This window comes from Nyctibius grandis, chromosome 6 (assembly GCF_013368605.1).
Source record: "Nyctibius grandis isolate bNycGra1 chromosome 6, bNycGra1.pri, whole genome shotgun sequence".
NCBI lineage: Eukaryota > Metazoa > Chordata > Aves > Nyctibiiformes > Nyctibiidae > Nyctibius > Nyctibius grandis.
In genome coordinates, this window is record NC_090663.1 from 17,181,818 (window position 1) to 17,198,185 (window position 16,368).

A 16,368-nucleotide genomic window follows, 5' to 3' on the forward strand; every position below is an offset into this window, starting at 1 on the left:
ACTTTGAACTTAAACTAAAGAGGAAAAGTATCAGAAGCTTGTCTGGAATATATGAAATAGGGAGGTGGTATTAAAATACAAAATGGGCTTTTTTGTTTCATCTCCTCAGGCCAGCAATAGAAAAGATAAATTTACATGCACAGTAAAACAGATTTTTAAAACTATGTATTTCTTCAGGTGCCTTTACCTTTTCTTCTTACCTTACATGTTTGTTCCTTTTTTCTCCCAGGTCTCCGGATTTCCTATTCATATGCCCTTTTCTGAAGTCAGACCTTTAATAGAAGCTGTACACAGCACAGGAGTTCATACCATCGATGTTCCCAATGTTGAATTTGCTCTAGCCGTGTATATTCATGCTTATCCCCAAAATGTTCTCTCTGTATGGATTTATGTTGCTTCACTTGTTCGCAATAGGTAGTATAGACTAGTCAGAATACCTCAAGAAATTTGCATATGTATGGCAAATATAACAGGTGTCTCACACTGCTGATCTGAGCTATCCCAAGTATTTTAAAAACAGAGTGAGAACGTCATTTTTAGTAGCTACAAACACATGAGCTTTATTCATCCTACAGCCACTGAAGATCCTACTTATTACCACTGAGGAAGAGACTGACAGCTTAAAATTCCAGTACTAACAGGGGATTTTTATACAGTATTTTATAGCTCCCAGTGGGACATCACACTCTTAAAAGCATTACACATGCCCACATATAGCGACACTGCAGAGTAAAATGGTAGAGTTTGGCCACCTTATTTTCAGGTGAAACTTGCTTCCTGGAATCATGCCTTAAGACTATATTTTTAGCTAGTCATTATTTTATCTACAGACCTTCCTCCTCAAAGACTGTCATTCAGTTACAGTGCAAACAGTTACAGTTTTCCAGACCTGAGTTCCTGAATGACAACCAGGACTATTCATGCATGAATAAATTAATGCACCAAAGAGCCACCAGTGAAGGCCATACTTGAATTTTTAAGAAGCTGCTGCTTCTGGTACTTCATACTGTCTGTACACCAGTATGAAGCACCACTTAGAGGTGTAAGACGACAACTTCTTTAAAAGTTAAAGTATTTAATAAATATTTATACCAGAAACTAAGTGGAAGCTCATTCATTTTATATAAGAATTTGATTAAATCACTTTGGAGTATTGTGACAGAGTTTGTATGCCTTAAACAACTTGTTTTACAACTCTGGCTGGAGGAGGGGATGGGTGCTGCAGAGAACAATCTAAGACTACAAATATGTAGGTGTCCCAATTAGCATGAGAAGCGAGCAGAGCGGGGAGACAAGAGGGACCTTACCACCCTCTCCTATCTCACATGCAAATGACCTAAAGTATTTAGAACTTCTCGTTTGGGATGCTCCTGGTAGGCTCCTGCCTGCCACCTAAGGACCCATCCTGCACGCAATTTACCGGAGGAGCAACTCTACAAAAAACTTACATCAGTGGATCCCAGGCTGGTGCTATCTCTTTTCCTCTCTCATATTCTCTATCCTCTTTCTGTTTTCCCTTTCTCTCTTTTCTCAGTGCCTTTAGAAACCCAAGACATTTATCACCATGCTACTTTCCCTGTATTAATAAATTGTTCTTAATTCCATACCAGTTATTTGGTGTCTTTTCACCTTAATTTACTCCAAGGGATTTATGAACTAGTTGTGACCAGGTCGTGACAAGTATGAGATCCTAATCTGCAAGTTACTCTCGTAAAAGATTATCAAAAGAATAGTTTACTAAAAATCAAATTTGCTTATTAGGATGTAAATAGTGGTGTTAACTGTTAAAGCTGATATAAATACGTATCCTTTTCCTGCTGATCCCTTACTAATTAAACTCTTCCAAGCAAAAATGGTGGTGGGTTGAGCGAGGAAGGATGTTCATCAGAACATATCAAAGTTAAGAATGTTCTTCAGCTTAATTCCAAACTAGACTCCGTCCATCTCATAAATACTAGACACAAAAGTCTTTGGTTTAGAGCCTGTGGTTGCCACAGGGTCCCTCTACAAACCTCCAGCAGAAAGGAGTAGCTACATTGTCGTCACCTGGTGCTTTGAACACCATTGATGACATCTCCTAAGTTTAGTCCAACTCCCCTTCAGAGAAGGGCGAAGAAGAAACATGACAGAAGTGAACAAAACTTTCTGCAGCTGATTCCACCCTCAGTTGTGTCTCTACCACCCTTCACAGAAACCACCACCTAGCAGCAAGGAGGAGAAGGACCTCTAGCTGCACCTCCCAGCCTCTGAAACGAGTTCTGGAACAAGGACGTGCAAGAAAGCCCACTGTGTACCGTACTACTCTCACCTTGCCTCAGTCAGCATTGCACAAATGGCCTTGTATCTACTCTAACCTTTGGGCACCAAAGTAACTTTAATACAGCTTACTTGAAGTGACAGTTGCTGGAATAACGGTATCCTTTTATACCTCTTCTGTAGGCTTCTGAGCACTGTACGTTCTGCCTCTAGCCCGTGTTCAGCTGTTAACTAACCATGAACAGCCAACTCTGCACCAACTCTACATCCACTAGTATTTTTCTTACCTTACTACTCTTCAGTAATAGTGGGAGTAAGATGGTGTCAAAACTTGCAGTTTACTGTAATCTCCAGCTATGCCTGCAAGCTGACTTCCCAGACACCAAGAAATCTTGAAAGCTACGTATGCCACCATGACTGCTGTCCTAAATAAATACTACTCAAAAGAATTAATCTATTAGTAAAACAGGTAAAAATCATTAGTTTGACATATTGTCAACCTTCAATATTAGGCAGGATGAGGGAAAAAACCTGTCTGCCTTCTACAACAGCTGCCAGCTACCCCCTCCTCTGCCGGAGAGAAAAACAACTTGCAACTCTGCCACTCATGAGCAGGTGGCCATTAAAGTTGCCAACTTAACATGGGCTACAACACTCACTTCCTCTTGCACTGGGCTCTTCCCTGTACCACCACACACACAGTCACGCACGACTCGTACATTGCTCATCTCTCTTCTAGCACAGGTTTCACTCAGTCCAACAATGGATCCTCTGCCTCCCTGCCAGTCTTGACTGTTCAGTGAGGGGTCTTTTTAAAAATCAAAGCAAGGGGGAAAATGTACTGTTGTCTTCCACAGATCTCATATGAATGAAAACCGACTCCCTTGGAAGCTGATTCAAAAATGCATCTTAACACAGGTCATGGGACAAAAAAAAAAAAAAACAAACCCATGCACTGCAAGGTTCACAGCTCTGCAACTGCCACAACACCCACCCATCCAATCTCTGCAGCCTACTGGCATCATACACCTGGATATTACACCTTAAAAGGATATATATTCAACTGCTACGTAATTTTTTTATTGGTGGGAATGTTTTATTTGAGTATGTCTTTCAAGCCCAAATACAAAACCGAATGCAAAAGGAAGGTGGGAATTTCCCTAATTTTGCAACATAAAGAACGACTCCAGGATGACAGGAAAGGGGAAGAAACAAGGCTCCTAAAGATGTAGAACTGTTACCCAAATGCAAACAAAACATTTCAAATTCTCTGCAGAGCTTTATATTGTACTTACGGATACAAAATAAAAACCCATTCACTTAACACAAAGTAATCCAGTAAAGTATATTTAAGTGCCAAACTTGGAAGAAAGTAGCATTAAAAAGAAAAGAAGATCTCAATGTTTTCCCATCTTCCCCAAATGAAGTAAAACAAAACCCAACACCCTTCAAACCAAATGAGATTTTGTGAGATTGTTACAACACGGTACAGTACACTCAGAATTAAGATTTTGAAGTTGTGGGCAGGGTCAGGCTAGTAAAACAAATCTCACTCCAAGGATTGTTAACACAAGATGCGAACTGTAAGTAAAGTGCATGAAAGGAAGCCTGCTCAGCTAAATGAAGTAGACTGAAAGATCAGAAGTCAGCGGTCATTCGCCAGAGCGGCAGCAGGCCCGAAAACCACACTGCAAATTCTGGCATCCACTGGCGGTTTCGGCATGAGGACCTGCACAAAAACAGAATAAATGTGAAAAGAAGAAAAGGCCATTTATTTAGATTCAGAATTCTCATAACCTGGTAATTCAGAAAATGCCTCCTTTTTTTAAACACACTAAACATCACTCCGCACTGTGAAGTCTCAAACACTGCCAGTACTATCCCAGTATAAAAACCTCCATTGGAACTGTTATTTTTCACGGTATTTTTGCTCAGATAGCTGAGTCCCATGAAGATAACACATTCAAACTGACAGAGATGTACAATGAGCAACACTAAAACGAGCAAGCTGAAGCAAGCTCTCACAGCTGGCTTTCAGAGCTAAGGTATATTTTCACAATGCATATTTAACTCCCATTTTTCCAATTCAGATGATGGCTTCATGGCATTAACAAATAAAACCATAATCTCCAAAATTATTTCTACTATAATGGAAACAGTTTTTTACTCTGGAAGGTTTTTTCCTCCATGAACACTTCATGGTTGGCTAGACCTCATCTACTCTGACTGGAAATGCAAAAACTAAAGAGAAAATCACCTTTAGTATCACTGCAGCTATCAGAAGCTGTAAGGCTAAAAACTAGCCATTCAAAACGAAAGAGTTGCGAGCACAGACAGTATAAACCAACACTGTAATTCTACCCACCTCCACTTACCTTCGCTTACTGTTATCCCTTTAATTTGAAATGTTAAAGTGATCATGAGATAAGAAACTATTAAATTTATTAGTACAGGATTTTATTACCTGCAGCCATACGCCTGCTTTAGAGACACAAACATTTACATTCAGGTTGTCACCCAACAGAAACTGGAAGGAGGTTGCTGAGCTAACTGAAACAAGCTGGTGAAGACCTAATCAGGACAACCCAAATTTCCCCCCTTTGTATTTAAGACAAATCAAAATATTATTTAAGGTGTTTTTAATACATTTAGAAAGGACTAGCCAAATAATGTAATGAACTAGGGCACCATGCTATGTCTGGCTTGTTTTTTCCCCTTGAACAGTAACTTAAAGTCATAATTCAATTAATTTCCAAGAACCTGGTATCTGGAAATCACCCTTCTGCTTCATGCCACACACCGATGAGCAATACTGTGCAAGGTAATTAAGTTAACATGCATGAGACCGAATAAAGCAAACCTGAAGCTATAACGAAGGACAACGGTCACAGTATGCACAACAGTAAACTTTTCATTTATCAATAAACTAATTTTCCTTTTCAAATCTTTTTATTCACCTGAACTAAATTTTGATCCTCCAAGTCACTTACGAGCTAGAGTTTGAAAGCTTCTTCGTAAGTCCTTTAAAAAGGAGACTCAGTGCTTCTGAATAGCTGGTTTAGCAGAGCATGTTCTGTGTGGCAGCATTTTCCAAGTTGTAGCTGACCTTCCTCATCACTGCCACAGCTAAGCAGCACATCAGTAACTATGAAGCAACCGTCACATATCTAGTAAAATGCTTGTTGACAAAACGTACAGAACCACAACATCCCAAGGAAGGGAATACTCTCTGTACTTCAGTATTGTTTTCCATCCTTTTCATGCTCATTTTAAGAATGTTCTTCCTCATGCTCATAACTGGAACTTAAAAACTGCTCTTCTAGGTCTGACCAATGGCCCATCTAACCTCACCTTCATCACTGGCAACAGCAAGTGTTACCTAGGGAGACCATGTAAGCCTATTGTGCACACCTCTTCTATCTCTCCAGCATCCCTAACTGTTGTAATAGGGACATTATAAAGTCCATTCCCTTTAGTATTAGTTTATGGCTCAGCTGTGCATGCGTTTAACCTCTTTTTGAACCTGCTGATACTAACTGCTTCCACAATTCCCCACAGAACCAAGTTCCAGAAGTTAACTACATTGTGCATCTGCTTTAAATCAATCGCCTACCCACTTCATCTGTTGCTGAGCTCTAGTAGTGCAGAATTTGGAGAGTTACTGATGCACAATCACCTCATTACTGCTTTCCCAGTTCTGTAAATGGTCACTCCCCCTTTCAGCCTTCTCATTCCCAGATGAAAACATTCCAGCCTTTTGAGCATCTCCTGCTACTCAGCTCCCTAACTCTTTAGTAGATCTCTTCTGTATCTTCTGTAACTCCATTACATACACTCCTCAAGATGGGGAGACCAAAACTGCATGCAGTACTCCAAATGTGAGTGCCCCACAGCTTCCAGGACCATGCAGCAATACCCTCGTATCTTGTTCTCAACACCCTGACGATGCATAACACTGGTGGCTTTTTTGGCTGCTGCTGCAAACAGGAAAGGTCTCAGAATTAGCACCAACAGCTCTCTGAAATCATTGTCTCCACGTTGCAACTGCCAGCTCTGAATTCAGTTTCATGCAATCCCAGTTTGATTATTCCCAACCACCCGGACACATAACTGTACATCAGCCATATTGAAGCTTGTAAGATGTCCTTCTGGAAATCTTCAGCACCAGTATCGTTACTTGAGGCAGCTCAGTACCACTCAAACTTGGAAATCACTGTATGCATTTCTTACACCACAACAGCAATGGAAACGCTGAATAAGACTGATGACAGCACAGAACTTTGGGGCGGGGGGAGGGAATGGGGAGGCCGATGTCACCTCCCAGATTCCTGTCCATCCTGAACAGTGACCATTAAGACCTGCCCTTTCTTCCTATCCTTTAATTAGCTTTCAGTTTTTAAATTTAAACCAGTCTTACAGCAGCTTAAAATCTCAAAAACTTACAAACTTCTAAGTAAACTGCAGCATCTGAAAAGCTTATAGGTTCATTCCCTAATTTATTAGGCACTGATTTAATTACAAATGACATTAACCACATCACAGTGAAAACAGACCCTTCCTCCTATGCTGCATTTTTTGTCCCATGTCTAATCCTCACACCATCACTAACTTTCCTTTATAGCCTCTGATAAAGAACTCTGATGAAATGAAATATTCAGGGTTCAAACCACATCTCCCAAAACCTCCCATTCTGTATTCTTTCTCAGCATATACAGGCAATTCCCATAATTTGGAGGGTATTTTATGCTCTTATTACAACAAGGTAGTAAGAGTCATTAATGGTTGTTTTAACAGTAAGGCTATTTGGTTACAACTCATTTCATTTATGTTTTGACATGGCAATTGATCTCCTCCATCACAGGTCACTTATCTCCTCTATAAATGCCCTGGCCATCCTTCACTTGTTCTTTTTACATTTCATACAGATAGCCAAATTGAAATGCCTTTGCTTTTTATACCCACAGAGACCATTTTTCTTTCCCTAGCTTTATTTACTACAACTGACTTTTGGCTACACCTCTTTGGCTTCCTAATCTCCGATTTCCTCACTCTTTGCTATTGACCTCGTTTGGACTGGACTTTGTTTTCAAACTCTCTCTGTTTAAGTTTGAACGGCCAAATATGCATCTTGCCAAAACACACTCTCTCCTGTTTTCTTTGGACTCCATATTACCAGGTCTCCAATGCATCTCACCTCACTGATGCACCAGGTTAAGCAATACGGTAACTCTATATAGTTCCTTTTGTATTGCCCAGTGAGTGAGACAGTCATTTCAGATCTTACAGCAGGGATGAATCACTTTCAGAAGGATCCCTCTCTTTCTACTGACTGTGAAGACTTCATGAGTGCTAGCAATGAAGTGCCTAAATTAAATGTGTTTTGGGCTGGTTCACCTGGGAAAGCAAAGTTAATCAGATTCTCATCTAATCTGCCACAGTCTACATTACTGGTTTAGTTACCTCTAAACTGGATTATTGTAATGCTCTTTACATGCATGACTGATTACTCAAGATGCTTCAGGTGACCCAGAGGTCTGCTTAGAAATGATGAATAGTTCTCAACGCTTTCAAATACAGTACATATAAACACGTCTTGCAATGTAAGAAAGGAGCATAGCTATTTGATTACTCCATTTTGTTACATGTACTAGTGACACAAAAATTACTCAAAATTTCCTAGAAAGAAGTTAGGCATTTCACCAAGAATACATGACAACCCAGACCGAGACCATGGTGAAAGAGCCACACCAGCCAGGGCAACTGGCTGCCACCACCACATCCTTTAGCCGCTTGTTCTAGCTCTCACTGTGGCAGCAGAAACATTCATGGGGTCTACAGCAAGATGGATCCCTGACCCATCTAGGAAGGAGAAAAAAAAAAAAAAAAGGCTTTCAGCTAGCCCAGTTCTTGATTGAGTTTACCCAGTAGCCACACAAAGAGTAATGCTGGCCACAGGAAGGCAGTAAGAATGAGCTGGGAGGAACACAAAGGAGGGAAGGAAAGACAGTTCTTTGTCACAGCCACCACCGTGGCTCCATCATCAACACTACAGACCATATTTGATGGTAATGTAGCAAAAGTAACATATTACAAGAGAATTACCAAAAAAGTGGTCAAATTAAGCATTAGCTTTAAAAAATATATAAAGGCAATGTTAAACTTAAATCTGAGTTTACTAAGTGCTACTCTCTATCAGCCTTTGGTAAAGTTACACTTACGGACCTTTATGAGAGCACCCTGTAGAACTGTCCTGGTTTGGCCTAAACCAGGCCGATTTTCCTTTCAGTGATTTTTGCTTTCAGCTAAGTCTCCTCTAAGTAACTGCACTTTCTGAAACTGACTGCATGTTTTGCAGACAGTGTCTGCTTCCAGGACTGGTAACGCTCGAAGTTTGTAGTTATCCCTGAGGCACCGGTAGGGATGTTGTGCAGAAAGGCTCTTGCTGTACTTAGTCTTAGAGAAACCAAGGTCACTGCTGAATTCCTCACTGCTTACAAGTGAAGAGCCGAAGGGGGGTCGCAGCTGCAGCGGGGAGCAGACAGGGCAGGTGACCCAAAATTGACCAACGAGGGTATTCCATCCCATACACGTCATTCTCGGTATAAAGCGGGGGGATCATGAGGGTCTCGCTCTCTTTCTGCTATGGCCGGTGTCCAAGGAGGACTCCGTCTGTTTTCCTGCTGCCCCCGATCCCGATCCGTGCGTTCCTGAATCCAGCTCTCGACCGTCGCTAGGCCCAGCCTGGGCCTCCCCGGAGCCTGCCCTGCAGTGCCGGTGGTGACGTGGCTGACTTCAGGGGAGCTCAGTCTTGGTTTTGTATATATATTTGTATATATTTGATTATTTCCATTATTGTTATTATACTCTTTTCCATTATTATAGTTTATTAAAACTGTTTTAACTTTCCAACCCGGAAGTCTCTCTCCCTTTTCCCTTTGCCTTTTGGGGGAGGGGGGGGATAATAGAGAGCATCTGCCACAGGTTTAATAGCCGGCCCAGCTTTAAACCGTGACAAGAACTTAAAGAGAGACCAAACTCTTAAAGCCTAACAACAATGCATTCCCATATAAATCTGCACACAGGAGTCCATAAATCTTCGAGATTGCAAAGTCTTGACTCCATTGCTGGAAGACAGATCAAACTATGACCAATGAATTTTTAAATGCCAGAAGAAGAGAGTGAATTATCAGCATCACCACAACTTTACTTCATTAATGCCTTATTCCTTTAATTACAGCACCTGAAGATTACATAATTAAAAACTCCAGCAACTGAATCACACTTAAAAGCTGCAAAGAGCGACTGCTGCAGAAGTTAGGGAGCCCCATTTTTTCTAATCCTGAAGCTGACAGCACTCCAGGCTTTAAAACCAAGAATACAGTAAGGAGATCAAACACACTTGGACAAAACAGCCTATAGGGAAATACAAACTTTTAAGTGGCCAGAGGTAACTCAAACTTTAAACTCTTCTTACCGAGTTCAGTGTGATTTACAATCAAATGTGTCTTAGACATTAAACAAAATCAGCAATTAGAAGGGGTGTACACTGACAGATTTGTTTACAGCTGCAGCTGAGCATTATCTAACTCCAAGTCTCCAGTGCTGAGCAAAACCTAGGTAGAGATCCTAAGCATTAATCAGCAAACCAAGAACTGAAGGTGTACTAACAGTAAACAAACAGAAAATAAATTTGGAAGTGTGCACAAATTCATGGTCTCTGCTCATAAAAACTTAATCATATTACTGCTGTGCAACAGCAGTCTGTGCCTCAGCCCCAACAGAGTCTAACCATAGCTGCTCTCTGCCTTTTCTGTTTTCGTCTACTGAAAATGTTGAGCAGCTGTGGTTAGACCAGCACTTGCACTGAAAATCTGAAAACTGAAAACAAACACGCCTACAAAACAAGTCCAGCAAGCCCTCCACAAAAAAAATCCAATGAAGCTGGTTGTGTTTAAGGGCCCCCGTTAGGCTGTTTACAGAAAAAAAATCCAAAAATAGGCTGTGGGTGAACATAAAGCCCTTATACATCAACAGATGACAAAGTGGTATCTTTACTATTCAAAGGTGGCTAAATTCCATGCTGTTGGCTCCATTTTTTGTTCTGCAAGACTGACGGGTTTTCCAACATGATCCCAGAACATATCTCCTTCCCCGAAAACAATCCCTGATAAGCTGGTGGGCAAAGAAAATTATTAGATATTCTCTACATGCTTACAGACCAGTAATCTTTGTGCAGCAGTTAATAACACAATCTATGTATGTGCAAACAAACATAAACAGCTTCAGATATGGATTGATTTAAATTAAACAGCTATTGCTTTCCCTACAGTTACTTTTGAAATACCAAATGGTACAGAAATAGTTCAAGCTGTCACAGAAATCCTGCTGCCCACAGAGTGGAATAAGGCATTAGTTTCACACTGAATAGCCCTATCACAGTGAAGTTTGAGTAAAAATACAAAGAACAGTACCCAAATAAAACTGCAGGGTATTCAGTTATAAAAGATTATTTCCCATTTCGGAATTTTGCTAGGACACCCCTGGAAGTTTTTATCAACTCCCTTCTTAAAGCAGCCACAAACTTTTGAGATGCTATTTCTCAATAGATGGGAGAAGTCAGACCATTACAGCTTCACTCTCCTGTTGATTCCTCTCTACAGGAGTAACTGTTCATCCAAAGGCATGCATGAGGCTTTACAGAACCAAGCAGAGCTTAAATGCTCACAGCTTCCAGCAGGCAGTAAAAGGAAGGAAATAAACAGGAAGAGGATCAGGACAACTTTACAGAATAATTCCAAAAAGTACTGTGTTTAAATATAAATAATTTCTTGAGGATGTTATTGAACAGCCAAGCTTTAAAGTGGTGTACTCACACAAGAGATTCTGGCTTTGTAAACTAATACTAAGACAACATAGTATATTTCAGGGACAAGAAACGAAACAGATGTCTGAAGACAAATCAGAATATCGAAGTCTGGTATTACTGACAGAAGTGAAAAGAGAGGAAAAATAGCAAGGCATCAGATGTAAAAGGAAAAAGGCTTTTAACTGGTCTTTGAAGATACCTTTAAATTCAACAGAATGCAGGTGGGTCAGTGAAGGATTTCAAAAAAGGAACCTTAAGATTTTCAGGTTGAAATGCTGGAAGATTTTTTAAAAGCTGTAGTCTGGATGGAATGGAAGGAAGTAACAAAAAGCAAGTATTTCAAAAGGAAAAAAAAAAAAACACACCAGAACAGCAGTGTCAAAAAAGTGCATAAAGAGATGCAAAAATTATGGAAGCAAAATATGATTTAATACTTTCACTTCTAATATTAGGATCCAATCCAAGTGTGTCATCTTACATCAATTTCAATGGATTGAACACCCAAATGTCAGTGCAGATTTACTTGTAGTACCACAGCTCTGGCATCCTGTACCTCTGTTGTGGCTGCATCTCAGTATAGATGCAAATTACCGAGCTGAACACTATGAACTACCAGGGAATATAATTTTGGTTTGCACACAATTAGCTCTTATAATCCTGTGAACTCAGTTATTATCCTCCTTTTCCCTTCCTTTCTATTGCACTTACCTGTTTTATATTCACACATGGAATACAAGTCACACCATCGTTCCCATCTCTAATGCTATGAATGCTTACTGCACCTAACAGACTGAATTCCAGGGTGGTAAATACTGAAAAGACTTGCACCATAAATGTATTTTATGCATTTATCCAGATCCTTCCCCAGCTTAGATCCATCCCTAAGTTCCTGACTCAAGCAAAACCAGAAAAACTAAATTACATTTTCCAAAGGGACACGTGATGGTAGGACCAAAAATATCGTATACCAAAACTACTGCAGTATGGGAGGTTTTCATGGCAAAACACGTGTCATTCCTTTCCTAAAAATCACTGCTTTGGTACCAATCTAATGAAGCCTCTGTCTGAAGTTATGACCATAAAGAAAACATACAACTACATAGTCTACAAGGAAGATATGGAGAGGGCAAGTGTGTATTAGCTACACAGGGACTTACTTTCTAGACCCTATTATTTATGCTAAACTAAATTATGACGTGCATGGACTAAAAATTCTTTCCTAGGTCACAGAGAACTGTACTAGTGTTAAGCAAAAAACTTCAAAAGAACAAATGAGGAAAAACTGACTTAACAGTTGTCATTTCATAATTAATCTGTGAAAATCAGTGCTAAGTGCTACACAGCCAGGAAAAAAAAAAAGTGGTGTTTCGGTGGTTCTTTTTGTTTTGTTCTAAAGTGTCCTTAAACCAAACATCGCACCCCAGAAAAGCATCACATCTTCATAAAAAGACATTACCGTTAATGTTGTCACAGTAGTAAAAGTGTTCATCGTTTAGAGAAGGGCACGCAGAAACTAAATCCTGCAGGCCTGCACCAGTTACAGTCAGACAACCCGAGAGATTAAGGTGTTCCAAATGCGGCAGTCCTCCTCCCAGAGTCAATGCCCTGTTAACAGACAGAAGAGAGGTGTTAAGAGCCCGCACACCGCTAGACTGTAGTACTCCACTACATTGCCAACTCACAGACTTAAATCACGTCTCCTAACAAAAACCACACCGCTAATAAACCATGTAGCTTTAAACCTGGAAATTTCGTACCCTATATAACCTAGCACTGCTAAGTCCACCACTAAACCATGTCCCTAAGTACCACATATATATGTCTTTCAAATATCTCCAGGGATGGTGACTCTACCACTTCCCTGGGCAGCCTGTTCCAACATTTGATCAACCCTTTCAGTGAAGAAATTTTTCCTGATATCCAATGTAAACCTTCCGTGAAGCAACTTGAGGCCGTTTCCTCTTGTCCTATCACTTGTTACTTGGGAGAAGAGACCGACACCCACCTCTCTACAACCTCCTTTCAGGTAGTTGTAGACAGTGATAAGGTCTCCCCTGAGCCTCCTTTTCTCCAGACCAAACAACCCCAGTTCCCTCAGCCGCTCCTCATAACACTTGTGCTCTAGACCCTTCATCAGCTTCGTTGCCCTTCTTTGGACTCGCTCCAGCACCCCGATGTCTTTCGTGTAGTGAGGGGCCCAAAACTGAACACAGTATTCAAGGTGTGGCCTCACCAGTGCTGAGCACAGGGGGATGATCACTTCCCTAGTCCTGCTGGCCACGCTATTTCTGATAGAAGCCAGGATGCTGTTGGCTGCCTTGGCCACCTGGGCACACTAGCTAGCTGAATACGAGCCAGCAATCAATCAACACCCCCAAGTCCTTTTCCACAAGGCAGCTTTCCAGCCACTCTTCACCAAGCCTGTAGCATTGCATGGGGTTGTTGTGACCCAGGTGCAGGACCCAGCACTCGGCCTTGTTGAACCTCATACAGTTGGCTTCAGCCCATTGGTCCAGCCTGTCCATAAATTATGTCATTATCCAGACAGGTTAAATGACATGTTACTGCAGTTTTATGAAGTTTCAAGTGTACTGACAGACGTAATGAAGAAAATCAGTGAATCAACACAATTTCCTAACAAGAAATCACTAAAGATCAAATCTAAAAGCATTAATACTGCCTAGAACAACAAATTCACAAAAATACTTGACTTCAGAGGATATGCCTAAAAGATTTTATTTTTTCTAAATCCCCAAAGAAAAAGCTGGAGAGAGTTTTCAAGTCTGGTACTATAAATATTTTAAGATGCAAAGACAACTTAAAACTTACCAGAGTTTCTTCAATAAAAATGTTTCTGCCAAAACTAGGCAGATTCATCCCACGATGACCCAACAAATAAAATTAGAAAAAAGTACTGCAGCAAAATAGCTCTAAAATGTCTCCTCACCTGAGAGCACGGTCTGTGATCTGGTAACATCCAGACAGACTGAGAAACTGAAGAACTCGTGCAGTCTCTTCATCTGTTTTTTCACTCCCAGAGTACACAGAGTCTTTTTTCTCTGACTGCTTAGTCCTTGTTGGCTTTTTACACAGTGCAGAGGACTCTGGAAGTGCTTGAATAGTTCTTAGTGCCGTCCCAGCACAACAAAACGAGTGACCGCAGTAAATCAAGTCAGTAGAAGCACAGTGCTGCTGCCACCCTCTAGTCCTTAATCCATAAATGTCTCTACCATAGCAAGATGCAGAACAATTAATATGGGATGTTGGTTCCATAAGACAAAATCCTTCAACATTTCTGTGTCTCCACTCCGCAGCATCTTCAATGTCAGCTAAATCATCTGCATCTAGCATCCACACGTAAGCAGAATTGAAGTTTTCTGAGCTGTCAGGTTTAGTCCAGTGCTGCTCACTATCTCCTCCCTCAATGAGACTTTCATTGTTGATTTCATGCAAACAATTATACTTCTTGTTGGACTGCAGAGTAATCTCTCTGTTTTTCCACAAAGTCTTAGCATTCCTGTTTCTGCAGCTTTTCAGAATACCTCTGTTATGGTGAATTGATATGATACCCAGTGCTCTGGAAATCCTCTCTATAGCCACGTCTGTGATTTTTTCACATCCAGATAGATCAAGGTGGCGGAGATTTTGACAATAACCAACTGAAGACCAACTGAAATCAGGGAAAAACGCGAAAAAAGTGGTTTGTTTGGTTGGTTTTGGGTTTTCTTTTTTTTTTTGGCTGGTTTGTTGAGTTTTTTTAAGTTTTTGTTCAGAAACAGGTGTTACAGCTAAATATACAAACGAACATTTCACAGGTAAAATACTTGTATTAATTCACAGAGTATTTAAAGAAAAGACCCCAGACAGGTTAGATTTGATATCTCCAAGTGCTGTATATATGCCTAGAAAAATTTTGTCTAAAGAAATGTGAAATGAATCATGAATCAGCAACAACCTGTATTTTTTCCATATATACTGAGACTTATAGACTTATACATTGAATAAATTTTTAAATAGTAGATCAGGCTGCAGACACCAAACACATATGTGACAACAATTTCAAAAAGCAGCTTCTGTTGTGTGTAACGCAGTTACCAAGAGCCATCTAAGTTACTAGACATCACAGTTAAAGTCTCAGAAAGCTGAAAGAAATGAACTTACCGAACTAGTAAATTTCACACGCTCCCCCCCCCTTCCCCGCCCCCCCCCCCCCCCCCAAAAAAGACCCATTGAGATGTAATATACAGTTCAAAGTATTGTTATAGTTGTAATTTCTAGTATCTGAGTTTCCTCATGCTTGGTTGCTTATACATATTGAAATATCAGTGTATTTAGATCATACATCCTCCTGTCATTTCCCGTTTCTTTCAGAGAGAATAGATAAATTCCTGAAACACATTCTGTATACAGTATTAATTATTCCTTAAAAGTGATTAGGATTAGAGATGGTAATGAAATCAGACTTTTTCATATTAACAAAACCTCACCCCTTCAGCCTTACCTTTTTCAAGTTAAATAGAGATTTGGTCTACAGTAATATTTGTTACATTAGCTATAAAAGTATAGAGCTGATTTGAGTGACTTTTACCTATCCATAGTTAATGTTAACTATCATTTACTTCCCATAAGTGATTACTTATATTTACAGCAAGCCAAACTCATTTTTTGAGTTACAAATTGGGGTGTTAGAAATACAGATATACGAGGAGTGGCAAATAATGTAAGTTTCACTAGAGATTGTCAGAATCTCACAAAGATTGATTTCTGAGCCACAGAAATACCATAAGGCTTTTATTTCACACAAGCTGCAGAGTGTTGTTACCAGCATCCACGCTGGTAAAATTTTCTGTGTTAACACATAAAACTCAAGAGCTCTATATGATGAAAGTGTTGAACACTGAAATAGCCACTGAGTATTAGTCTCCTAATAAAGCCCACAGATGCAGGCTCTACATCCATGCACCATCCCACGGACATCTATGACATTTCTGCAGGCTTCAGTAAAACTCAGGAATCCAGTTACTACACTAAGCCTTAGAGCTTTGCCCACCATTTGATCAGTGTCTTAAAACAGCAGTATTCCAAACGCTACCAGCTACACTGGACCAAGAACTACCATAACTGAGTGACTCCACAAAATCTATGGACAATTTCAAGTTGTTAAAACTAGAACAAAACACAATTATTGTTATGGATAGCTACACATTGGAGGGTAATACATATCCAACAGTGAAGACAGAGCATTT

At 40.2% G+C, this 16,368-nt stretch overlaps 2 protein-coding genes across 4 annotated transcripts in view; one reads left to right on the forward strand and one right to left on the reverse strand.

Moving 5' to 3' along the window:
- Positions 1 to 1,597, forward strand: part of LOC137664778 (complement C1q tumor necrosis factor-related protein 7) — an 81,554-nt gene extending 79,957 nt beyond the window's left edge. For 2 of the 3 annotated variants that reach the window (XM_068403232.1, XM_068403229.1), the window contains one exon: positions 230 to 1,597. In XM_068403232.1, coding sequence (XP_068259333.1) covers positions 230 to 418 — 189 coding nt within the window. In that variant the 3' untranslated portion in view covers positions 419 to 1,597. The remainder of the gene's footprint in view (positions 1 to 229) is intronic. The other variant, XM_068403230.1, reaches the window with a different exon arrangement.
- Positions 1,598 to 3,330: 1,733 nt separating this feature from the next.
- FBXL5 (F-box and leucine rich repeat protein 5) overlaps positions 3,331 to 16,368 on the reverse strand; it is a 36,442-nt gene continuing 23,404 nt past the window's right edge. The window contains exons 9-11 of the mRNA XM_068403554.1: positions 14,070 to 14,792; positions 12,579 to 12,727; positions 3,331 to 3,985 (exon numbers count right to left, since the gene is read on the reverse strand). Of these exons, the coding sequence (XP_068259655.1) occupies positions 3,909 to 3,985; positions 12,579 to 12,727; positions 14,070 to 14,792 (949 nt within the window). The 3' untranslated portion in view covers positions 3,331 to 3,908. The remainder of the gene's footprint in view (positions 3,986 to 12,578; positions 12,728 to 14,069; positions 14,793 to 16,368) is intronic.